This window comes from Camponotus vicinus, unplaced genomic scaffold (genome assembly GCF_025532165.1).
Source record: "Camponotus vicinus isolate PSW18456_S1 unplaced genomic scaffold, iyCamVici1.0 SCAF_10, whole genome shotgun sequence".
In the NCBI taxonomy this organism is placed as follows: Eukaryota; Metazoa; Arthropoda; class Insecta; order Hymenoptera; family Formicidae; genus Camponotus; species Camponotus vicinus.
In genome coordinates, this window is record NW_028141946.1 from 14,866,830 (window position 1) to 14,894,002 (window position 27,173).

At 45.0% G+C, this 27,173-nt stretch overlaps 1 protein-coding gene and 1 long non-coding RNA gene across 2 annotated transcripts; both read left to right on the forward strand.

The window, feature by feature from the left end:
* The first annotated feature begins 508 nt into the window (after nt 1-508).
* On the forward strand, nt 509-6,291 carry LOC145960322 (uncharacterized). The gene is made up of 3 exons (XR_014435325.1): nt 509-642; nt 4,621-4,775; nt 6,077-6,291. It is a non-coding gene; the product is annotated as an uncharacterized LOC145960322 (long non-coding RNA).
* Nucleotides 6,292-20,490: 14,199 nt separating this feature from the next.
* LOC145960126 (uncharacterized protein F54H12.2-like) lies at nt 20,491-26,214 on the forward strand. The gene is made up of 3 exons (XM_083079395.1): nt 20,491-21,193; nt 21,373-21,631; nt 26,124-26,214. The coding sequence occupies exons 1-3, from the start codon at nt 20,491-20,493 to the stop codon at nt 26,212-26,214; spliced, it is 1,053 nt and encodes a 350-aa protein (XP_082935521.1).
* The last annotated feature ends 959 nt before the right edge of the window (nt 26,215-27,173 follow it).

The following is a 27,173-nucleotide window of genomic DNA, read 5'->3' on the forward strand; positions in this document are numbered from 1 at the left end:
TGGTAACTTGCTTTCCTTCCAATTCCTCACTTCTTCTCATTCGTTCCTCTCCTTTTCTCCCTTATGTATGTGTATGTAAGCGTGTGTGCGTGGAATAATAAATGTAAATGATAACATTTAGTTGAGAATATGTATGTATGTGTGAGTGTAGGTGAATGTCTATGGGTGCGTGTGTGCGTGAATGAGTATTCGCGTGTATGTTGTGTAGTGAAGTTCGTTGTTCTCATGCCTAGTTTCCATTCTCTATTTCTTCCTCTCTCCTTTGCCTTTCTCTTCTCTCGTCTTCCTCTTTCCTACCCATAACCTTTTGTGCAAAGGTACTCACAGCAAGATAAGTTTCTTTATTATTACAAATTGCCTTTACTATATTCTCTAGGCTAACACTGCAATTAATAATGATCTTCATTTCTTCTCTTTCAGCGTTCCATTCTTCGCATTGGCACAGCGTGTGTTCTGTATCGTCGATGAATCCCTCGCAGTAGGTGCATAATGCAGATTCCAGCTTTTTTATCCGTTTCAGGTACGCGTTGAAACAGCCGTGGCCCGTCAGGATCTGCGTCAAAGAGTAGTTCATCCCACCGTGTCTTCTGGTCATCCAGTCCGAGAATACCCGGTAAATGGTACTTCTCAGCATCGAACCAGGTAAGTCTCTGTCTCTCAATCTACTTTTCCAACTTTTTTGCATCTTTTCTTCTTCCTCTTTTCTAACTGCTTTTTCAGTATTCTTGTTCCATTCATTTTCCTTTTTCAGCTTACTAAACCTATCATATATTCTTTTATATTTCCGTGCAACTAATGTCCAGGGAGGAGTCCTAGCCAATATGATTGCCACCTCATATGCGACAGTTCTGTAGCCCGAGATAATTCTTATCGCCAGCTGTCTTTGTATTTTCCGCAACGGTCTTTGTATTGCATCATTTTTGACAAAACTGTCGTACCATATCGGCGTGCCATACATCACAATCGATTGGACGACATAGGCATACAATCTCCTTCTGCTCTCATGCGGTCCGCGCAGGTTCGGCATTAATCTGCATAGAGCCTTTTTAATTTTTTCGACCTTCTCTTGAATATACCGGAAATGTTCTGCGAAGGTCAGCTTGCTGTCCAAAATCATCCCTAGATATTTTAATTTTGGTCCAATTATGAGCTTTTCTTACCCTCTAGTATAAAGTAGTCTTCCTTTGGAGGTCTTCTTCCTTTTTTGCCATAAAATACCATGGCTTCGGTTTTTTCCACCGCTACTTTAAGGCCGATGTTCCTGATTGCGTTGATGGTCTTTTCCGCCTGCATACTCGCGTTGTATTTGGCTTCGTCGTATGTACGCGCGACCGACACGATTAATGTATCGTCCGCGTATCCGATCAACTCGCATCCTTTCTCCTTCTTAACTTTTAATACCCGGTCGTACACCAGGTTCCAGATCAAAGGACCCAGCACGGAACCCTGCAGGACGCCTCTTTGCACCTCAATTTGGGTAACTTCACCTACCGCGTTAACAAATTCCACGTTCCGATTTGTAAAATAGCTGTTCAATATTTTCATTAGGTAATAGGGGAATCTTTTTCTCATCATCATTCTTTTTATTTCGTTCCATGGAATACTATTGAATGCATTTTCAATGTCCAGACTTATAATCATCGCTATATTCCCATCCTTGCGGGCCTCTTCGGCTCTTTCCTTAACCCTTGTCAGCGCGTCTATTGTAGATTTATTTCTCCTAAAGCCGTACTGATTGTTACCAACTGTAGAGAAGTGCAAATTCTTACTTACCATCTCCTCCATCCATCTCTCTATCCTTTCTACAATGATCCGTTCTAGGCCTTTCCCGACATCGTCGATTAAACAAATCGGACGAGCTTTTGATGCCTTCTGATCTTCGGTTTTTCCTTTCGGAATCAGTACTAATCTGGCCCTTTTCCATTGTGTCGGGAACCCCAGTTCTCATGCATTTGGTATATATTTCCGATACCTTATTGATCATGTTGTTAGGTGACCTTTTCCACATTTTAGTAGAAATACCGTCTACTCCTGGTGCAGTATTCCTAGCTCCTTTCCTTCTAATAGTCCTATTTGTTTCTGCGAAACTCACATTCATCCTTCCATTCATTCACAGCAATCTCTCTGTCCTCTTCCATTTCCGTTTCTCCAGGGAAGAGTTTAAAGATTACCTCCTTAAGTACTTCTTCCTCTAGCACCTCGGTGAGTCCCGGGCTGGAGAATCTCAGTTTATTCATCACCAGTTTGTAGGGGATTCCCCAAGGATCCTTGTCGATTTCACGGATCAGTGACTTCCATGATTCTTCTTTAGCATGAAATATCGCCTGTACCAATTCCTTCTTGCTTTCTTTATATTTTCTTTCGAGTCTTGCCATTTCATCCAGGTTTACCTCATTCAGCCTTCCTTTGTCTGTTTATCTTTTTCTATCGGATTTAGCTTTAGTCCATCTTCTTCTGTTCGTATTACACGTTCTCCTGAGCTCGGCAATATCCTCATTCCACTAATGTGCTTGTTTCCTTTTTGTAGTTTTCCTCACTCTAACCGTTGACATGTCCGCCGCTTCCGTCATTGTTTTCCTTATCCAGTCTACGTCCTCTACAATTTCTGTCCCATCGGTATTATAATTGCAGCAGTTCCATTCTATTATTTCTTCAAACATTTCCTCGTCCATCGTGTCGGTTTTCCAAGGCGGATACGCATTCACCGCAGCGCAAAGATTCCCTATACGCTTACTTAAATTAACACTAAACATAATATAATTGTGGTCCGATAAGGATGTTTCATTTTCCTCCACCTTCCAATTTTCTATTTTGCTTGCAATTTGCGGAGTTGCCCAAGTTAAGTCAATAATCGAATTCCCTTGCTTTCTAACACATGTCGGTACCTCTCCATTGTTTATTAGGGTTAAATTTATTACCTCCATGCAACTTACTAGTCTTACTCCTCTACATAAAGTGTATTTAGAGCCCCATAGTACCGAGTGAGCATTAAAGTCCCCTCCTAGAATTATTTGTTTTTTCTTACCTAGTTTTTTAATATTAGCCTCTATTCTATTTAAGATATCAGAGAACTCTCTGTTTGAACCTCGGTGATATATAGCAGGAGATCAGCACGATCTTTTCTAGTTCTATCACCACGAATTCTTCCTCTCTAGCTATCTCTATAATCTTACTTTTAATATCAGGCATCCAGTAAATGGCCGCTCCCTTACTCTTACTACTTGTCCAGTTCTTTTCCGGAATGTGGATTGGTTCCGTCACCAACGCGACTTCGATTCTCCTTTCCCTCATGAACTGCTGGAGCAGGTTGTGCGCACCCCAGCAGTGATTTAAGTTAACCTGAACGATGCTAAGGCTCCTCAACATACTCCATTTCCTCTTCCTCTGCTTCTTCCTCTTTTCTACCTATGGGTCCTCCTTCTTTGAATTTTCCAGTCTCTATTCCTTCGGCCCTTCCCTCAGGTATCTTCCTCCTTGGCAGTTGTTTCATCCTATCTACGGGCCTTGTCATTTTACAAAAGCGTGATCCTATTCTGTGATTCGCGGAGTAACCCTTTTCCTCACAGAGAATACACCTCGGTTCTTTTCTTTCGCACATCTTCGCAGAGTGTCCCGGGGCCCCGCAATTGTAACAGTGTCCCTTCCTGTCTAGATTTGCTCGACATGAAAATCGGACATGTCCAAACTCCCAACATCGATAGCACTGTAGCGGTCTTTTCGCAAGTAGCTCAACCCTCGCAACAGTCCATCCTATTCTAATCTTTTCCTTTCCAGCCACCCTGTTAGCCACTGCTAACGGGCATCGTACCCATATCATGCCAAGGCCATTAAACATCCACCTAATTTGCCCCGTCTTTACCTCTTCTACATTACAGCCACCAAGGTCTGCCACCGTATCCATAACTTCTTCCACAGTGGCTGATTCGTCCAATCCGACGATTCTGATTTCCCCCATGGCCGTTGGCCTTGTAATCACCACTTCTTTCTCCCCCAGTTTCTCTTTCAGTTTATCAGCTAAAATCTTTGCTTTCTCATTTCCTTCTTGACCTGGGATTTCTATTAGCAGACTTCCATTGATTCCTCTCTTAATCCTGGTGGTTTCAATTCCAAGGTCCCCCAATGAGACCTCTCGCCTAGCTTTCCTCAGAACTTCGGCATAACTAGTTCCCTCGTCGCGTGTTCGTATGGCAACCACCGCTGCTCTGGGTAGCCTCCTTATCTTCGCACCGCTTTGGGTCCCCACAACTCTTGTGTCGGTCCCATCACTAATCTTATTCCTGCTTCTCGCTCTTCTATCTTCAGCTCTCGTCCATCCACTTCCTCGCAGGCTGTCCTGTTCGTCAGTGCAAGATTCAAGCCTTCCTGATGTTCCCGTTTTTCCTCGCTCTCCCAGTTGTCTATGATCCTGTCTATATTCTTCCCTAGGCGGGATGATTTGCACATTTCCTATAATCTTAGGTTTTCCCCTAGTTTCCGTAGTACTCTCACTTTCTCTATTTCTATTAGTCTCCTTTCCTTCCCTAATTAACAATTTCCTTTCCTCATTTAACATCTTAATTTTCCTACTAATCTCACTTACTTTCTCTTTATTAATATCTTTCTTTTCTTCTCTTTTTTCAGGTTCTTCTATAGATTCTCTGGACGTTCCCGGAATCATCGCAGTCATCGCAGGCAGTGTCTTCATCCGATCCACCATCGCAGGAGTCCGTCCCCTCGGAGTTTTTACCGGAGTCACCGCAGGCGCATCGCTCGCAGCCAACATCGGACTTCCAGTGGTAAGTATTTTGCTTATGCCTCTTAGCGGAGGCCTAAGTACCGGTCTTTTCTCCTCAATAAGTGCGTAGGTCTCCTGCAAAATTTCCTTAGTATTTTCACACTCTTCTTTTTCTGAGTCTTCTATGCTCCAGAATTTCCTCTCCTTTTCCCTTATCTTCTCAACCTGCACATATTTCTCCTCCATTTCCTCGTACATGGATCTTATTCCTTCTATTTCTTTGTCCTTTTGGTTTTTAATCTGTTCCAATCTTTCTATTTCTTTCTTAGACGCTTATTTTCTGTCATTGCCTCCATCCTTTCCTTCCGTAGCAAGTTCGTATCACCCTGGATTTCCACTTTCTCTACCAAACATTCAATTACGTCTTTCAGTCCCACTGTTCTATCTTTCAATACTCCATCTATTACCCCTTGCAATTTACTGCATTTCATCCGTGCTGTATCTATGTCGTCCGTCAGTTTTGTTGCAAAGACTTTAAGTTCTTGCACCGTCCATTAGTTTTAATAACCTAACCTAACCCAACCCAACCTAACCTACAATATATCTAACCTAACATGCAATATACAGAGGATTGTAAACTACCTAGAGCGCTATGCAGCGTTGAAAAAAATAACCGCCGCATCGCTGCTACGTTGAACAGAATGCAATAAAATAAGCACAGGTTTGAACACGAAAAATCCTGATTTTTCAGATTATTTGCAGTTGCGTGCGCAAATTTTTCCCCCACTTTTTCCAAATTCTGCACTGCTAATCCGGCGAGAAGACGTGAATTCGCATTCATTCGAGTTCCGGCGTTCGAACCTTTAATTTCTGCGGCGATCTTAGCGAATTTGCTATTCTAAATACTTTGTTGTTATATCTATTCTTCTCACGTCGGTTTTGAAAGCTCAAAAGTGAAAACAATGTCGGCAGCGAAGAAGATAACCAGTTTCGTGAAATCTGAACACGTATGTGATATTATCAAGACAGAAAACAATGACACTGTCAAGAGCGCTGGGAGAAACGAGCAGCAGCAGCGTTATTTGTTGCTATCAACGACGTATGGACTTAATTTATCTCACACTAAGAAAATACATGTGGGATTACAAGCGACAAATGAAGGCTGCTACGTACCGATTGTTAAATTGACGGGTAATTATGTCGAAGGAATTTGCTTCGACACCGTCACGTGGCATCAGTTTCAAACTTGTATGAGTCAAATGAGACTGTACTTTAACGAGAATAAAAAAACTAGACCAAGCCCTATTATTAAGCCCTATTATTAAGCCCTATTATTAACAATATTTCCGTCAACTTCACCAGCGCTTACGGTTCGAAAGCAGTCTTGGTGTCATATAAGGAAAATATGAACATTCCACGGATAGCGGGAGAGAAACGGAAGAAGAAGAAGACCAGACGCAACCCCTGTTGAAGAAACGAAAAACTTACAGCGTCGCCGTCGTCATGCAGAGAGCTATATTCCTCGGTTTGGAAAATATTGCAAAATGTGTGGAGATGCGCATTTGTCACAGCTAATTTCTATCGCCGATGCTGTTAATAAATGCGTCAAATATATAATTAAAGAAATAGAATTAAAACTTCCCACATCTTATATAGATTGCGAAATTATAAAACTTACAATTAAAGGCAATTATCAAGAAATTGAGCGTAATGTGCAAACGCAAATAAATAATTTATTATTTTTAGATGTGCATTTCAATATTGTATTTGCAGAATTACTCTCGCTTCAATTCAACGAAATTACCCGTACAATTTTGTTAAAACGCAACTTTTAATTTTATAAAGAACAAATAAATACGAAGCTTTTTTCTGTCTTAAAATCATATTCTTCTTCTTTGCCTTTTCCTCCATATCTCCTTCTAGCATCGCGAACATAGAATATTACATATTACATATTATTATTATTATTATTATTAGCATAACATTGCTAGTGTTGAGTAGTTTTAAAACGAGCGTCTTAGCTCGTCGTAGAGCACCGCGTTAGCGGCGGTGCTCGTGTTAAGAAAAAACGTTGGCGTTAGCTCACCTCCGCGAATACGCTTATTAGCGGCACACTCGACGGCTATGTATCAGCTAATTAGCCGCTGTGCTTTCCGCTCGTACGCGTGACGGAAAACGCTAGCGCGAGCATGCGGCCGCCGCGGGTCGGCCCGGAGCGTGGATAAGCTTATTCTTCTTCGTCTCCAAACGATTAATATTCGGTATACGCGTGTATTTTTACGCAGACTATTCTTATTATTAAGCAGTAGTAGTAGGTTACTTTTTTCATTTATGAATTCGTACGTAAATGCCAATCTTTCATTTTGTAAAATGGACGTACGCTGGAAACATCCTTGGACGTCGATCGTCTATGGGCCTACGGGGTGTGGAAAAACGATTTTCGTGAAAACATTTCTTCGACATTTATCTCACATGTCCGATGTTCGATTCGAGAGAATTTTATTTTATTACGCCGAGTGGCAAGATGTGTATCAACGCTTATAATGCAACAGCGAGAGTGAGAGAGAAGAAAAGAAAAGCATACGAGAGAGAGAATATGGTAATAATACTTTACCGGATAAAAACATTATCGAATTTCACGAGGGGTTACAACGGCCGGAGGATTATTCCAACGATCCGCTTTCCCCGAAACTCGTGATAATCGACGATCTTGTGAGAGAATCGTCGTCATGCAACGCTATTGTAGATCTATTCACCAAAGGAAGCCATCATAAGAATCTCAGCGTTATACTCATCTCGCAAAATCTTTTCCATCAAGGGCGCGGACAACGCGATATATCTCTCAACGCGAATTATATAGTAGTTTTCAAAAATCCACGCGATCGCGCTCAAATTCGGCATCTAGCGCGTCAAGTATATCCCGACGATCCGAAGTTTATGGAAGAAGCGTATTACGATGCTACCTCGCGGCCTCACGGGTATTTATTGCTTGATTTGAAACAATCGACTCCAGACGAATATCGATTTCGCACATGCATCTTTCCCGACGATACGCTGCATTACGCTTACATACCGCGTAGATCGATCAATAGAGGTGGGGGCGTATAAAAGGGCGGTATTCGCATTCGCGACTTTTCAGTCGCGCAATTACAACGCGATGGTGAAAAAAGAAAAAGTTGACAAAAAGTCGGCTTTTTCGAAGACTTCGTCGAATAGCGCGATAAAGATAGCTAAACGTTCCATCGGTGAGAGAAACGCGTGTCTTCTAAAAACTTTATGTTTTTTGAAAAAAGATTAAAGAGAATCATTCTTACGTTACGCCGATAATAAACTCATAAAGTGTATTCAAGAGTGTATTCATAATATTCTCAAAGGCAACGTGCCGTACTCTGGTGTAACGAAAAGAAGCGATTAGTCAAACATAAAAGGATTCTACGACGCATCGCGGCAAAGCGGGGTAATTTGAAGACTAAAAGAAAACTGTTGATACAACGCGGAGGATTTTTACCCTATATTATCGGTCCTATACTCGGTGCTTTATTATCACGGATTATCGGCGAGTGAAAAAAATACAATTCTTTATATCCTTTGTGAGGAAAAAATAATAATAATATTTGGAAAAGTATTAAAAATGGAAAAGGCTAAGAAAATGGTTTTAATTTCTACGGAAAATCTCGAAAAAATGCAACGAATGCAGCAGCAACAAAATCAACAGTCGGAAAATGTTAGTAATACGGAAAATGATAATAATAAATCTGTACGGACACCGGGAACCCCTTTATCGCGACTCGATGCGGAGATGTATCGTATTCTCAATCTCTCGACTCCTACCGACGAGGGTGAAAGATGGAAAATGTATAAAGAAGTACTTCAACGTTATCTTTACTTTGTTCGGGATGCAAAAAAGCGTTTTCGCAAAGATTCGCGTGGGGCTTTAAACGACGACGCCGATGATAAAACTGAGCAGGACGAGGACATGTACTTGGGATATAACGGCGACATCGCTGAATTTACGCATACTTTAATTAGTAGCGTTGGAGATGGAGGTGACGCTAATAGTTTCGGGAAAAAACGCGATCAATCGGCGGAAATGATTAAAAATATAATCGAAAGTGTGCCGAAAACTTATCGCTACAAAGCTCACACGCTATTGAAATATTTACTCGATACCCCGTCGTCAACGATCGGTTGGGATAGACAAGGACTCGTAACTATAAACGGTGCGGTTGTAACGGGTTCGAATATTAGCGATTTCATAAATGACGCGATACGCAAGAGAAAAACAGTAAAAGCAATCGGAAGAGTTCAGTTTGCGCGATTACTGCACGACATAAACACACCTTCCAGTCTCATAGGAAATCGTAGTTTTTTACACGCGGGCAAAATAGCTCGTCGTATTAAAAGCAGCGAATTAGCACCTGTTACTTCTACTCCGAAAACTCGTCGTTCACGCAGCAGGTTAAACGAGACGGTTGTATCCAAAGGAGGTACGGTATTTATATCTGCCGATGAGGATGAGGCCGATAAAACATTAGCAAGTAAGGACGAGAATTCCCCGACAAAGAAAGCAAGAGGATTATTCGGTTGGAGCAAATTCTAATAAGATGGAACTCGAAAAATTATACGAGGGTTGTTCATTAAGTCCTTAGAAAAAGATAGAAAAACAAATTATTTTAGGTAGATTTTTTTTTATTTTTCAACATAATCCCCTTTTAGCTTGATGCACTTATCCCAGCGTTTCTCCAAGTTTTTTAAGCCGTCCAAAAAGTAGGATTTCGGAAGGTCGTCAAAATAGGCATCTGTTTGGGCAATGACTTCCTCGTTCGACGTTAATCGTTTTCCGCCGAGCCATTTTTTCAAGTTTGGAAATAAAAAAAGTCACTGGGGGCCAAATCTGGTGAGTACGGTGGATGTTGCAATAATTCGAACTTTAATTCCGCGATTTTCGCCATCGAAACTGCGCAGGTGTGCACCCGTGCATTGAGAGCAAACGCGGCACCCATCTTGCCGAGATTTCTTTCAAACCCAATTTTTCGTGCAAAATTGAAAACACTACCTTGTGATATGCCTGTGGCCTCAACTATTTCTCGCACTTTGATTCGTCGATCACTTAAAACCATATCGTGGATTTTGTCAATCATTTCGGAGGAAGTCACTTCCACTGGACGTCCCGAGCGATGTTCATCATTTGTGGATGTACGGCCACGTTTAAACTCATTTACCCAATTGTAACAGTCGCAAACACAGGAGCAGATGTGCCATGAACTTTATCCAACTCGGCTTTGATCTCTTTCGGTTTTAAACCTTTTAAATATAAGTGTTTAATCACCGCACGAAACTCACTTTTTTCCATTTTTCTAAATAAACAAAAGTTTGTTCCTTTAATCGACTATAAAAATGAAAGCACGTGGCGGATATAGCTGAAACTTTAACTGCAGTCTAGTGAGAGATGACGCTTACTAAAAGCAAACCTTTTTCGGTACTACTAGCGCCATTTCCTGGATTTTCTAAGGACTTAATGAACGACCCTCGTATTACGAACCTTCGCACTACGCGGGTTATTCAGCGACGATTAATTTATCACGAGCGGCTAAGCCGAATTTCTCGCGTAACGAAGTCGTCGACTGACTTAAATCGCAAGACGCGTGCACGCTGCATCGCCCAGTACGTCGAAAATTTCCACGTTTGCATTATAACGTAACAAATATCGATGATTTATGGGAGGCCGATTTGGTCGATCTTCGTAATCTTAAGACTTATAATGACGGATATTCCTATTTACTAACGGTTATCGACGTGCTTAATAAATTCGTTTGGGTAGAGCCTTTACGCGACAAAACGGCGAGGTGCATAATAAAAGCCTTTCATCACATATTCTCGAGAAACAAAGATCGCCTACCTGTATACTTACAGACCGACAAAGGTAAAGAATTTATCGCAAGTGCTGTACAAAAATTCTTAAAAGAAAAAAGCATCTGTTTTCATGTAGCTCGTAATCCTGATATTAAAGCAGCTATAGTTGAGCGTTTCAATAGAACACTTAAGGAGAGGATGTGGCGTTATTTTACGCATAAAAATACACGGCGTTATATCGATGTTTTGCAGGATATTGTTCACGCTTATAATCATACTCGTCATTCTAGCATTAAAATGCAACCCGCGGCCGTTACGTTGGAAAATGCGCGTATCGCGCGAGAAAATATGAATCGACGTTGGAATATCAATGATGATGATAATGATGCTTTGAGAAAGGATACGAGGCAGGTTGGAGCGAAGAAATATTTCGAATTCATCGCGTTCTCGAATAGAGAAGACCTCCTGTATACGAACTAAGTGATTTACAGGGCGAGGTTATAGACGGGATTTTTTATGAGCAAGAATTAACACATGTTATTAAAGACTTGCGAGAGGGAGAATTTATCGTAGTGTGATAAAAATCAAGGGACGAGCTAACAATAAACAATTACTAGTTAGTTGGCGGGGATATCCTTCTAAATTCGATTCTTGGATACCAGCCTCGAGTTTAATATCAAAATGAGAGGGGAAGAATTTTACATAATCCTCCCGAGCAATAGTAGCATGCGATACTTTCCGGAAAATAAAACAACGTGTTTCACCATCGAATTACCTCAACGTATAAATTTAAGCGGTCGTTGGGAAGTAGCGCTCACGGAGATCCAGTTTCCGTGTAGCTTTTTACATATACGCTCTGGAGAAGGTACATTACAATTCCTCAATGTTAGAAGGAAGAACGAAGAGATAATTCCTGTAGACGATGCCGAAGTACCGCCAGGCGTTCATTCAAGTATACGCGATATTATAGAAACGATGAATTACGCGTCCAAATTGGTAAACTCGCATATCGTTTGGGAATTAAAAGTCGGAGGTAGAGTTGTGAAACTTTCTTGCGTAGAAGAGAAATGCGACATGGTCCATTACGTATATTTTTCCGACAAACTTTGTCGAATACTCGGTTTTGATATAGACGGTAAAAAACGTTCACGCTTATTTTTCCCGTCATTTCTTTTTGCACTCGAGGAGGATGCTAACGAGCATATAATAGCCGACAAACCAGCTAGCTTGCTGCGAGGCATTCCCAACAAACTTTTCGTCTACTGCGACATTTGCGAGCCTTATATCACGGGTGATGTACAATCGCCTCTTCTTCGAATAGTCGCGCTCAATGCTCGAAATAATTATTCGTTTGCATCTAGCCAGATAAGCCATTTTTCGCCCGCACAATACATCGCTTTGCGTCAAACATGTTTCCGAACAATCGAAATAGATATAAGAGATCAACTGGGGAGAGGTATACCATTCGAATTCGGAACGTTGACTGTGACTTTGCACGTATCGATTAGATATTATAAAATACACGGAATCTGCGAAAGAGAAAAAGTGCATTTGACTGTTCATTATTATTATTATTATTATTAATGGACTATTACTCGGTATATCACGACGAATTACAGAACGGAGGCGGCCGCGGCGGCGGAATTCCGCGAGTTTTCGTCGGATCGCCCTATCAACGCGGTCACGGAATCGGTAGTTTTCTCGGGGGATTATTCAGACGCGTACTACCATATTTAGGTAAAGCCGTACGAGCTGTGGGGAAAGAAGCTTTACGAGCCGGCGTTAATGTAATCGAAGACGTCGAAAACAATACGCCATTTAAGATAGCGGTCAAACACCGTTTTGAAGAATCGCGAGACAAACTCAAGAGAAAAGCCAAAGAAAAAATAAGTAGTCTAATGAAGGGCTCGGGATATAAGTCTGATGCGAAAATGCATGTAGCTCAGTTCCCTTTTGTCGGGCTTGATAATCACATCGTACGATCCGCAATAACATCGACTCGTAAGCGACGACGGACGAGTAAGAAAATCAAAGCGGCTGGGAAAAAAAGAACAAATACAAAAGCACAGAGAAATAAAAAGAAGAAGAAAAGTCATTCGGTTGTGAAAAAAAGACTTAAGACGTCTGTGAAACGGCGTAAAATCGGAAAAAAACGTACCGTATCCGATATATTTTCTTAAGCAGTTATATTCGAAGCATTCTAATTTAACGACGGTGGTGACTGACGGACGACAGCGAGCAATTTGCGATAAAGAAATATGTCTTTTCTTCACACGCATTCGAGCGAGTGTTTAAAGACCGAACTCGATCTCTTCTCTCTACCACCTACGCAACTAGCATCGAAAGTTCGCAATGGATTCATTACAAACCCGTGACCTCTCTCTCGGACGACTCGCCAATAGAATTCGTCATACCCGGACACGGAGAAGAATATGTAACGGTCGTATTTTCGGACGTTTTCTTTGTAGCGCGGATAGATCGCCGGTGCAAGGTTCGTTGGAAAGAAAATACGCGATGTGTTTTAAACGAACGTATTTATTCGAATATATAAGTGTACAGAGTATGTGTATGCGAATGTGTGTGTGTGTGTGTGGTTAATAATTTCGCTGGCTGATTACTAACGCGACAAATGCAGTTTTCGTCGTTAATTCCGGTCTTTGATCGCGAACAGCTGTTTGGGTTTACGGCGCGCGAGACAGCGCGTGTTTTTGCGGCGCTTTTTCCGCGAGGAATCCCCGCGGTTCTTAGAATCCTCGGGCTCTCGGAATCGACGGTTGCTTTCGCGAGAATTATTATTTCCTCGATGATACGATTTAAAGTCCGCGTTCGGTCTACTATAATCGGTGCGCTTTAATCACAGCGGCGGATGCCGTGATAATTGTATGCGCGTGTTGCGCTTTGACGGCGGCGGCGGAGGCCGCGATATTCGGATGCGCTTATGCGTTCGGTAACAAAATACGCGGCGGCGGAGGCCGCGATAAACGGATGCGCTTATGCGTTCGGTAACAAAGTGCGCGGCGGCGGAGGCCGCGATAAGCGGATGCGCTTATGCGTTCGGTACAAAATACGCGGCGGCGGAGGCCGCGATAAACGGATGCGCTTGTGCGCTCGGTGCGGTTGATACGTGCGGCGGCGGAGGCCGCGATGATCAAATGCGCGTATGCGTTCGATGTTAAAGTACGCGAGATAGGATCGCGTCGCGAAGGATGGTGTTCGCGTTGCAGCTGGGTCGAGAACACTCGACTCGGGGCGGCTCTGAGCTCCACCTTCCGTGATGGCCCAGCTGCGGATTAGGCGGTTTGCACTTGCACTTCGGAATCGAGATCACTCGGCTAAGACGGAGCGCGCTCCACCTTTCGTCCTCTGTAATTAGTGCCTGGTAGGATTTCTGGATTGCTGCTGAAGCGTACTGCTTAGAGCGGATCAGGAATATGGTGATTAGACGCCGAGATGTGCCCTTTTTATACCGACTAATTGCCCGCGTCGGCGCGCGGCGGTATAACCCCTTCCGAACGGTTTTTCGGAAACGGTACGGTCGGATCCGTTCGGAGGGGTTCGGGTTGAGCGCCGAACGCGGGTTTTCGCCGGTCGGCGGTTCGGGCCACCTCGGCTCTGATCGGCGGTGTTCGGCCGTTTTGAGCCCTTAACGGCTCTGGGCCGTAATGAGAACGATTAAAAGATGGGCGCACCGCGCCCCTGCCTCTGCCCGGCGGGTGTTCTGCCGGGCGGCAGCTTCCGGCTGATGTTCTGCCGGGAATCAGGAACGATGCATCGAGGTGCATCGTCACCCCCCAATCAAATAATGCCCGAATTGGGGGCATTCGGTCGGTCGGTCGGTCGGTCGGGCATATTGCGCTGGTCTTCGGCGGCTATTTGCGGGTCACTGCTCATTGCAGTCGACGGCAGTAACGGACCTTTCCGTTACGGGTGAATCAGATGATCCACCGTCCGGTTGCTGTCCGCGGCTTGTATCTTCGCGATACGTATACCGCGAAATGTGGGACCTCCACTATGATCCCGGGTTCCACCTCGATGGGAATTGGCGGTGGCTGCTGTGGTCCCATCGGCCGCAGTAGTGTAGGCCGCTCGGTGATAGCGGCTTCTGGTTGAATTGGCCGGGGTGGCCTCTCATAAGGGCGTTGTGCCCTCGCCTTCGGTGGTGGTGGCGGAGGCGCCAGGAAAGCTTCCTGCTTGCGCCGATTCGTTTGATCGGACCGCTGGATAACGGTCCCGACCTTCGGTGGCCGCGCTGGTGTTGGCGTAGCGGCGATGCGTTGCGGTTCCGGCTCCATATTCCGGACCGCGTCGGCGGTGCCTGCCTCGTATTCTCGAAGCAGGGCTTCGATGTCTTCTAAAATCTTCGAATTTTGTTGCTCCATCGTGCTCAACGGTTTACTCGAAAGTGTGGCTTGGATATTTGCCACCTCAGGCTCGCAGTCGCTGTCATCCTCGGGGGGGATAAAGTCGTTGCTGTTTTTGTTTATATGAGCGGCCTTCAGATACTGTACGTGTACGTGCTTTATCCATTTCCCCCGCTTGCTTCTGAGATCTACTATAACGGGTGATACGATTCGTTTGATCTCGTATGGCCCGCTGAATTTGGGCGCCAATTTGGCGTTGTACGCTTCGCTTTTCTTTGAAAGAGGGTGGTCGCGCTTCCACACCCATTCTCCAATGCTCGGTTTCCAGGGTCGGCGGCGAAGATCATAATGATGTTTCTGGCGTTGAAACGCCTGAGCGAGCTGTATCCTCACGAGCTCGTATGCCTCCGTGAGTTTTCTGCGGAGGTTATCCGGAGCGTCGTGCTCCGCGATCAGCTGGTCGGCGTCCTCCGGTCCTCGTAGCTCGCGCCCGTAATTTAAAAAGGCGGGCGTATATCCGGTGGCGTCGTGGATGGCCGTGTTGAAAGCAAACTGGAACGCCGGAATGTGCTCGTCCCAGGCTCGGTGATCCTTCTCCACGTACTGCGTGACCATGGTTTTAATGGTCCGGTTGGTCCTCTCCACCGGGTTGCAGTGTGGAGAGTAAGCTGGAGCGGTAACGTGGCGGATATTCCATGCCCGCAGGCGTTCTTCCATTTTGCCGGACTTTAGCTGGGTGCCGTTGTCCGACAGTACGGAGTCTGGTCGTCCGTGGCGCAAAATTATGCGCTCGGTCAGCGCTTTGGTGACGGCGCTTGCTGTTGCTTGGCGTAGAGGCACGAGCTCCACCCACTTCGTGAAGCGATCTTGCATCACGAACAGCCACGTATGCCCTTGGTGGGAGCGTGGCAGCGGTCCGACCAGGTCGAGAGTGACCTGTTCCCACGGTCGGCTGACGTACGTGGCGTGGAGTGTGCCGGCCGGTCGCTGCTGTGCGACCTTGTGCGTTTGGCAATTTTTGCAGATTCGCACATAGTTCGCGATGTCGCGAAACATCCCCGGCCAGTAATAAGATTCGGCAATCCGGGCGATTGTTTTTGCGATGCCCATGTGCCCGGCGGTGGGGGCGTCGTGGTATCGGCGTAGGATGTCGTTCCTGGCCTCCTTCGGTATGCAGAGTTTCCACTGCTCCTCTGCTGCGGTTTCCTTAAAGTTGAGGCTGTGATAGAGGAGGCGGTACAATTTTCCGTCCTCTATCCGGTAGTCGGTGTGTGCGGTAGGGTCCTGCTGCACCCCTTCGAATTTCCGGCGGTACCAGGTGCACCCCTGGCGTTTCGCGGCGCAGGTTGCCGGGTGACGCGATAGAGCGTCCGCGACGCGATTAAGTACCCCGCGACGGTACTTCACGTCAAAATCGTATTGTTGGAGCTCGAATACCCAGCGTCCGAGGCGTCCGGTCGGAGATTCTATTTTCTGTAGCCATCGCAGGGCCTGGTGGTCTGTCACGACGGTGAAGGCGTAACCCTCTAGGTAGCTCTTCATCCGCCGGATGCCCCATACGATGGCTAGGCATTCGAGCTCCGTGGCGCTATAGTTGCGCTCGGCCGCATTCAACGTACGGCTCGCATAGGCGATTACGCGCTCGCCCTCCTCAAAGTTTTGCGTCAAAACCGCGCCAAGTCCGGTCGTGCTAGCGTCGGTCTGGAGAAAGAAACGGCGTGTGAAGTCTGGACATGCCAGAACCGGCGCGGAGCTTAGAGCATGTTTAAGCTGCGCGAACGCGGTGGCTTCCCCCTCGCCCCATTTCTATCGGGCGTTTTTCTTGGTTAATTGCGTGAGTGGGGCCGCGATCGTGGAAAAGTTCGGGATGAAACGACGATACCACGACGCCATCCCTACGAACTGACGTATGTGCTTGACGGATTGCGGTTCCGGCCAGTTGGCCACCGCTTGAATTTTCCCGGGGTCGGTCCGAATTCCCTCCCGGTCGATTACGTGTCCCAGGTACGTCAAACGGTCAACGCAGAACCGGCATTTCTCCGGGTTCAGGCGGAGGCGGGCGTCACGAAGGCGGCGAAACGTGTCCCTAAGCAGCTCGAGATGTTTGTCGAACGTTCGGCTGATGATGATGATATCGTCGAGGTAGACGAACACGTGCGGTTCTAATTCGGGTCCGAGAACCGTGTCCAGTAATCGCTGAAACGTGGCCGGGGCGGAGTGCAACCCGAACGGCATGACCTTAAATTGATAAAGCCCCTTTCCCGGGATCGTGAACGCGGTGATCGGCCGGCTGTCTGGAGCCAAGGGCACCTGCCAGTAACCGTTTTTTAGGTCTAAGGTAGACAAATACCGGGCCCCTCTCAATTTGTCTAACGTCGCGGTGATCTGCGGTAGCGGATACGCGTCTTTATGTGTCACGTCGTTGACTCGGCGGAAATCAATACAGAAACGCTGCCGACCGTCCTTTTTCCTGACGATCACGATGGGTGAGCTCCAGGGGCTGTACGAAGGTTCAATGACCCCCTGGGCGAGCATCTCGTCCACCTCGGTATCGATAACCGCCTGCATCGCCGGGTTGCGGGGGCGATACCTTTGCTTGATGGGCGTGTCGTCTATGAGACGAATGGCGTGCTGAGCACGATCGGTGGGCCCCTTCACGGGCTCGAATTTCGCGAGCTCGTCTCGCAGACATTCTTGGAGCCGTCTATCTTCCTCGGCGGTCCTACCGGCCAGGCCTCCGATGGTGCAGCACTGCTGGTGCCATCGGATCACATGTAATGGCGGAGCCGGCGTACTGATCCGCAGTTTCGCCTGCAAATCCACCCCCATTAATATTTCGCTCGAGAGACCCGGTAGTACCCCGAACGTATGCGTCGCGGTGCGGCCGGCCGCTTCCACTGGCAGGGTCATTCCCCCCGCGAGATCTGCGTTGCGATCGTCTGCCAATTGTATCTGGCTTCCCCCCGTGGTCCACGCGAAACCCGTTCGTTTTAATCGTTCGGCAGTTCTCTCACTTATCAGGGACACTTCGGACCCCCCATCTACCAAGGCGTCGAAAGCGTGTCCCCCGATGCTGATCACGGTGTGCGGTCGCGGTTTGAAAGTTATTCGGGGCTTGGAGTTGCGACGGCGGCCTTCTCTCCAGCCCCGTCGGCTTTTCCCGCCGGCGGGTGGCACTGCGCGGTGAGCACCCCGTCTCGCCCGCACTGCGAGCAAAACTTCTTCGCGGGGCGTCTGCATTGACGACGCGTGTGCCCACGCTGTTTGCATCGCCAACAGCACTCGGCTCTATTGTATACAGCCGCCACGACGGGTTTCGTTTCGGCTTTCTCCCTCTTGAGCGCTTCCTGCCGTTCGCTCACCAGGTCCTCGTGTTCGCGGGCGCGGGCCTGTAATTCGGAGATATCGCCGATATCGCGCCGTCGAATATAGAATTTGTACTCCGGATGCATATGGTCGTACAAATACTCGAGCTGCATAAGGGGTGAGAATCCGCCGGCCCGGCGCATGAGCGTCATCATCACCGTGGAGTACTGCGCGAATGTCTCGTTGGCCTTTTGATGTCGGTTTTCGATTTCGCGGCGGAGGGAGGCATCGTACCGATGGGGCAGGAACTGCAGCCGGAATGCCGCCTCGAACCCCTGCCAAGAGGCCCAGCTGGTCCGGTGATTCCGGTACCACAAAAGGGCGTCCCCCCTTAATAATTCCGATAATCCACGCAGGAGTTGTTCCTCGGCGATGTGATAGTTTTCGCGGAATTCGGCAAGACGTTCCAGGAACGCTGCGGGGTCGCGCCCATCAAAATGATATCCACTCTTCCGGATCTGGTTGATTGCGCGATGGTCGGGCACTGCGGGGTTCGCGAAATCCATGGGTGCATCGCGGCCCATGGGCGAGGCCCCTGTGACGACCACGTGTGGTAACGTGCCGGAAGGCCCTGCTTGCTCGCGCGGGTCGGACGCGAATTCGTCCGCATGGGTGTCGGCGTATTCCCGCATGCGTCGGCGGATGTCATCGAGAGTGCCGGTGCTCTCTAAACCATACCCTTCCGCTAGCACGGCCAGTTGCTCTTTCGGGAGTGCGTATAACCACGATCGCATAATGCACACCCACACCTCACACTAAGCGGAGAGAGAGAAGAAAGAAAGAAAAGAAAAAAAAAACGTCCCTGTTCGGGCGCCAATGTAACGGTCGTATTTTCGGACGTTTTCTTTGTAGCGCGGATAGATCGCCGGTGCAAGGTTCGTTGGAAAGAAAATACGCGATGTGTTTTAAACGAACGTATTTATTCGAATATATAAGTGTACAGAGTATGTGTATGCGAATGTGTGTGTGTGTGTGTGGTTAATAATTTCGCTGGCTGATTACTAACGCGACAAATGCAGTTTTCGCCGTTAATTCCGGTCTTTGATCGCGAACAGCTGTTTGGGTTTACGGCGCGCGAGACAGCGCGTGTTTTTGCGGCGCTTTTTCCGCGAGGAATCCCCGCGGTTCTTAGAATCCTCGGGCTCTCGGAATCGACGGTTGCTTTCGCGAGAATTATTATTTCCTCGATGATACGATTTAAAGTCCGCGTTCGGTCTACTATAATCGGTGCGCTTTAATCACAGCGGCGGATGCCGTGATAATTGTATGCGCGTGTTGCGCTTTGACGGCGGCGGCGGAGGCCGCGATATTCGGATGCGCTTATGCGTTCGGTAACAAAATACGCGGCGGCGGAGGCCGCGATAAACGGATGCGCTTATGCGTTCGGTAACAAAGTGCGCGGCGGCGGAGGCCGCGATAAGCGGATGCGCTTATGCGTTCGGTACAAAATACGCGGCGGCGGAGGCCGCGATAAACGGATGCGCTTGTGCGCTCGGTGCGGTTGATACGTGCGGCGGCGGAGGCCGCGATGATCAAATGCGCGTATGCGTTCGATGTTAAAGTACGCGAGATAGGATCGCGTCGCGAAGGATGGTGTTCGCGTTGCAGCTGGGTCGAGAACACTCGACTCGGGGCGGCTCTGAGCTCCACCTTCCGTGATGGCCCAGCTGCGGATTAGGCGGTTTGCACTTGCACTTCGGAATCGAGATCACTCGGCTAAGACGGAGCGCGCTCCACCTTTCGTCCTCTGTAATTAGTGCCTGGTAGGATTTCTGGATTGCTGCTGAAGCGTACTGCTTAGAGCGGATCAGTAATATGGTGATTAGACGCCGAGATGTGCCCTTTTTATACCGACTAATTGCCCGCGTCGGCGCGCGGCGGTATAACCCCTTCCGAACGGTTTTTCGGAAACGGTACGGTCGGATCCGTTCGGAGGGGTTCGGGTTGAGCGCCGAACGCGGGTTTTCGCCGGTCGGCGGTTCGGGCCACCTCGGCTCTGATCGGCGGTGTTCGGCCGTTTTGAGCCCTTAACGGCTCTGGGCCGTAATGAGAACGATTAAAAGATGGGCGCACCGCGCCCCTGCCTCTGCCCGGCGGGTGTTCTGCCGGGCGGCAGCTTCCGGCTGATGTTCTGCCGGGAATCAGGAACGATGCATCGGGGTGCATCGTTACAAATATTTAGATCTCACGCACACCATGCTGAGTCTTCGTCTACGTGTAGAAACAAACGCCGATTCCGCAAAACAAACTTCAGGAACAAGCGCCGAAAGAATAGCCGTAGGCCCCGTAAATCATTTGCTTCATTCTATCTTCAATCAAATCGACGTGTATTTCAATCAGAAGCTCGTGTCGCCTCCAAACAACGCTTACGCGTACCGTGCGTACATAGAGGCGTTGTTAAATTATTCTTCACCCGCAAAAACTTCCCATCTAATTTCCTGTCTATGGGACATGGACGCACCTGGACACATGGACGATCTGTTGGAATCAAATCCCGGCAATCCCGTTCTCGCGAGACGCGCTCGTTACATTTCCGGAGGGAAGGCGTTAAATCTCGTAGGACATCTCCATTGCGACGTTTTCAATCAAGACAAATTTTTAATTAACGGTGTAGAAGTACGGTTGAGATTCGTTCGTTCGAAAGATTCGTTCTGTCTCATGGAAAGTAGCGGATCATCGAAAATTCATATTCTCGATGCTACCTTACTCGTTAGAAGGGCGAAAATAAGCTCAGGTTTGTTACTCGCGCATGCTAGAATGATGAGTAAAGTTACAGCCAAGTATCCGCTCACGAGAGTCGAGGTTAAAACGTTCACGATTCATAGCGGTGTTATGGGTGAATCGTTAGATAATGTAATACTCGGTCAATTACCGAAGCGAGTAATAGTCGGTTTCGTTAGTAATAAAGCGTTTAACGGTGACAGAAAATTAAATCCGTTTAATTTCAAAAACTACGGAATAAATTTCTTTTCGTTGTACGTCGATGGCACGCAAATTCCCAGTAGACCTTTGCAACCAGCTTTCTCCGCGGAGAACCGCTTTACATCGAAACTTATCAAACGCTTTTCTCGGGAACAGGCATTCATTTTTTGAACGAAGGAAATTCTATAACCAGAGACGATTATTTCAAAGGATATACTTTATTCGCTTTTGATCTTACTCCCGATCTATCCGCTAATTGCGCTGGACATTGGAATCTCGTCAAACATGGTAGTTTACGATTAGAAGTGCGATTCGTAAAGGCACTTTCTGAGACGGTTAATTGTATTATCTATGCCGAATTCGATAATGTCATAGAAATCGACTCGTCTCGTCAAGTCATCGTCGATTTTTCGGGGTAAATTTTTTATAGACGCTTAAAATTGTTCCCCCTCTACTTCGCTCAAAACGCCGACATCAGTGCGCAACGTTTCGAAAAGTACTCAGTTTCGTTGGAGACACGCTCGGCGTCGTTGTTTCACATAGAGCCTCGCGTCGAATCACATAAGTTTTTTCGTAAGATGGATATAATCATCGATATTCAAGGTTTTCGCGATGCGGAGAAAAAGTTTATCCCTAAGGAGGTTGCTGTTGTAGCGATTGACGCTCCAATCGTCAATCATTGGATTATGATACCGCTGCATTCGTTTGCCGAATTATCCGAAAAAATAAGGCAAGAAAACAACTGACTCACGCGAAATCATCACGGTATTGAATGGTTCGATGGCGAAACTAATCCGCAATATTTTACATCGCAACTGCGGCAAATTACAAGATGCGTGCGTCACATTTATGTTAGAGGAAACGAAAAAGCGAGTTATTTGCAGAATCTACTTTCTAGAAATATATATAATTTGGAAGGCATCTCACCGGCATTCAAAAATCTGACGGTAGAAGAAGAGTGCGGACATCACGGATTTCGAAAATTCGGAATCTTTCATTGCGCATTACGCAACGCTCACAAATTAAAAAGCTGGATAGTTGCGCAAAATAATTTCAACAGCGACGAAGACAGTATTACTCAAACGACTTGTAGTTCTCCCGAAATTTTGATAGTAAGCGACGACGACGACGAGGATGAAAATGAAAATATTAAAGCACAATCAAATAATAAAATAGAGAAGAAAAATCTGCAAAAAATCGAACGTACGACTATTAATCGCTCCACGCAAACAGACATTGAAAATCCGTTAGCTGTACAAGCCAAAAACAAGCCACCAAAAGAAATTATTCAAATAATACCGCTTGTTCGCTCGTCTTCGTTGCAAACAAATGGACTCTCGCGAAATTCTGCAAGCATTGCGTCAGCTAGATGCCAAACATGTGGGAATCTATCCTGCCGACAGATTGCCGATGGTGTGGACGAGGTCGACGGCCATCGTCGCTAATACGGACAATCATAATCGCCCTGGAGAACACTGGATCGCTTTCTTCCTCGACGAACACGGTAAAGGGACATACTTCGATAGCTACGGAATACCGCCCTTATATCCGGGTTTTTTCCTTCGTCTCCGACGAAATTCCAACATTTATCGATGGAATACCGAACAACTACAAGGACTTTTCTCTCAAACCTGCGGACGCTACAGTTGTGTATTTTTATATTATATGTGTAACGGTTACGATCTTGATCGGTTTCTTAGTCTTTTTTCCGAAGATTGCGAACATAACGATCGTTTAATCGTACAATTATTTCGTAAAAATTTTTCTCCGGGAAAAAGAAACTTGTAAAATATTGCGTTATCTGTATGTGTGGGTGTGATGTCACATTTAATCTTATAATTTCAAAAATAATAAGTTGGAAAATGTAATACTTTCGATTATATATATATATATATATATATATATATATATATATATATATATATACAGGGTGGGCCATTTTAATCTATGCACCCAAATTTCTTTGTACCTAAGACAGATACGGAAAAATGATTCAGACAAAAGTTTTATGGTTTCGAGGGGGCCATAAGATGGTATCATTGGTTTGACCTTGAAGAGTTATTTGAAGGTCACATGAAGGTCACCTTTAATTTCTTAAATGGAACCTACTATTTGTCATTGCACATTCTTATAGCTTATCTCGAGAGCTTTCCAAAACACTATAATTAAGTACCTTTTCGTTAAGTACTTTTTGAGTTATGAGGCTTGAAATAATTTCTTAATTTTACATAAACCGTAAAATATCTTGTAAAATATTCATTTTTCGATTATCTTACCTTAATACTTTTATGTACAAAATAATGAGAGGAATCAATTGGTGTAAAGAAAACACATAGTTGTTTTTAAGAAAAAATATGTAATTTGCAATTAACAATTCCATATTTTTTCTTAAAAACAACTATGTGTTTTCTTTACACCAATTGATTCCTCTCATTATTTTGTACATAAAAGTATTAAGGTAAGATAATCGAAAAATGAATATTTTACAAGATATTTTACGGTTTATGTAAAATTAAGAAATTATTTCAAGCCTCATAACTCAAAAAGTACTTAACAAAAAAGTACTTAATTATAGTGTTTTGGAAAGCTCTCGAGATAAGCTACAAGAATATGCAATGACAAATAGTAGGTTCCATTTAAGAAATTAAAGGTGACCTTCATGTGACCTTCAAATAACTCTTCAAGGTCAAACCAATGATACCATCTTATGGCCCCCTCGAAACCATAAAACTTTTGTCTGAATCATTTTTCCGTATCTGTCTTAGGTACAAAGAAATTTGGGTGCATAGATTAAAATGGCCCACCCTGTATAATAGTAATAATAGTAATATAAGAATAAGTATAATAGTAATAATAGTAATAAGAATAAGTATAATAGTAATAAGGGTAAATATTGAAAATAGGTACAACCTCACCGATGACCTTGAGCTTGTGATATGTTGTCAAAGTCAATGTCCTGAGTCATATTCAGAAGGATTTATTTGGCGGTCACTCTTAATTAAAAAGTTATCAATAAAACAAGTATAATGAACAAGTGATATAGAATGAATAAAAATAACACAAGTAAATTGTAGATATTTATATATTGCAGTGTACAAAATCAGTAGATGTTATCGGATACATTCTTGCCATCGTGTCGAAAAATGCTTCAATTCTGTCTCGATATTCGTGTTCTCGTTTAAATAAAAACTCGGCAATGTAAGCACTATAATGTTTGTTAATAATTCCATACTTAGGAATTGCGGAACGTAAATCACGCCATACGCGTTCAATATTCTGTGTGTGAGCACTTGTTTCCGGATCAACAAAGTTCATCTTATGATTTACGCTGCAATGAAGAAATCCTTCCTCTGTCAGGCAATTGTACGCTTTCCAACGATCAGAATAGATTGTTGTGTTTGGTGCAATTCGTCGTTTTATAATTTCTAATAAATTTTTTGAACTCCTGGATGGAACTGGTTCGATAAAAATTTTCTTTGTCTCCCTATCAATGCCTCCAAACACCCATTGACCTTTAACTATGCGACCTTTTCCATATTTACGTTTTCCGATTTTTGCTTCATCAATTTCGACGATATGATTCGAACTACCAATTTTACAATTTTCTTGTGAAACCCAAAATTTACAAATCTATAAAAAAATAGGTTTATATTAGTGTCTAAGTAAAAAAAAATCAGTAAAAAAATTTGCAATTTATTTACAAGTGAAGCTGTGATTCTAAATAATCACTGAATATATAAGTAAAAAGTAAAAAATTCAATAAAATTTATGAATGTATTTTGACTACATTTTACCTGACGGCAAAAAGATGACCAATCAATCGCTGTTCGGATATTGATGCTAAGTTCGCTCATTAGACGATGCACATGTGGCGGTGGATGATAAATAAAATATGCGATAAAACGACACATTTTTTTTAGATTTAGATGTGCGTTTTCAAACCACGTACCTCGAAAAGTACTAATGTTGTAACCGCAATAAATTTTCTGTCTCTTCTTTTTGTTTCGTGTTACATACGAAACACTGAAACATCTCAGACGCAATGTTTCACGATTTAGATGTAATTCCGATCCACATTTCGGACAAATCACTGTATCACGAATAACGCGGTGCAGAATTAAAAAATCTAGCAACGTATCGAAATTATCAGCAATACGTAAGAATTGATATAATTTCATTTTGAAAACTGTTTCCTTCAACAGCTGAAACAATACTGTGCAATTCTTTCTCTTACTCTATAAATTTCTCAGAAAAAATGTAAACAAAAATGAAAGAACAACAGTTTTATTTACATTCTTGTAGCATGTTAGGTATATATATATGTATATATAAGGGCCATAAGGTGAAAAACAATAAAAATAATTGTTCTGTTTTATATTTTTTTTTAGCGATGACATTACCACACACACACACACGGGGGGATGCAAGGGGGGCCTTCGGCCCTCCTCCCGCACCCACCCCGTCCCCCTCGCTTCGCGTGGAAAGTTGCAAAATGGAATCTCGCTTCGCGTGAGAAGTTACTCTCCTGCATTTATTACGTAGATAGAGGTGCTTACGGTAGAGTGCAACTTTTCACGCAAAGCGAGGTTCCAATTTGCAACTTTCCACGCAAAGCGAGGGGGACGGGGTGGGTGCGGGAGGGGGGCCGAAGGCCCCCCTTGCACCCCTCCCCCCGTGTGTGTGTGTGTGTGTGTGTGTGTGCGCGCGCGAAAATATTTGACTTCGGCCCTTATATATATATATATATATATATATATATATATATATATATATGAAATTACTCAGGAAAACCGATTCTGAAAATATTTGAAACTAAATTTTGCTTGGAAATGGACCTTGCTTTGCGCGAATTTCAATTGCTCATAACTTCTTAATAAACAATGACCGCCAACTAAAACTTTTTGCAGGTTACTCAGGGTCATGACCTTGACCACATATGTCAGGGTCAAGGTCAGCGGTGAGGTTGTACCTTTTTTCAATATTTACCAAATCGACTAATATTTTTCTTATTCCTCTCATCCCCTCCTTTATACGCCTGTATAGCGTCCCAAACGCCCGAACCTGTACATCCCTGTTTTTTATCACCTTTTCATACCTTCCTTTTGTCAATGCGATGACGCCAATGCGGTGGCGTCACCTACCGCCGTCTACCGCGTCACAAATGTACCCGCGCGTGCACGCTCCGTCTTTTACAGTAACGGTAGGGTGGGGATCATGGATGGACATAAACCTAACGTAACCCCAAGGTACCGATTCTTCTTCGCTACACTATGACCGCCATTTTGTCGGGGTGCCGCCATCTCCTTTCCCTCCGCGGCCATATTATTTATTATTATATTTTGTCGGCTCCTACCCACGTGCTATATTTTCTCTCTTGTTTCCCTCAAATCCGCGCCAATCAGAGCCTGGGCCACTACCGGGCGAGCCAATCAGAGGCTGGGCCACTACCGAAGCGAGCCAATTAGAGCCTGGGCCACTACCGCGCCAGCCAATCAGAGCGCTTCTTCGTCTCAGACAGGCCACGCCTCCGGCGCCAGTGGGCGAGTGGTGGGGGTTTGTTTTGACGCCCCATAGTGGCCCACTAACTACTTATATATATCTATATATCTATATATCTATATACTGGGTGTTCTAAAAAGGTATGTCAAAAATTTAAGAAGATATTCCTCACACCTGAAGGATGAAAAAATGTTATATGGACATAGGTGCGGAAATGCTTATTTCAGGAGTTATGTTGAAAATACTGTTAGCTGTATTACTTACACAAGGAAAAATTTAGGATTAATTATTGTAGACGACAATCGTTTAATTAGGCTTATTTACATTTGGTTTTAATGTGACCTTGAGTATGTTACAATAAATGTTGAAAATGTTCACCATTTTCCTGAATACAAGCAGTGACACATTGACGCATTGTCGTGATTTTCTGAATCAAGAGACACGGTAGTGTCTCGCGT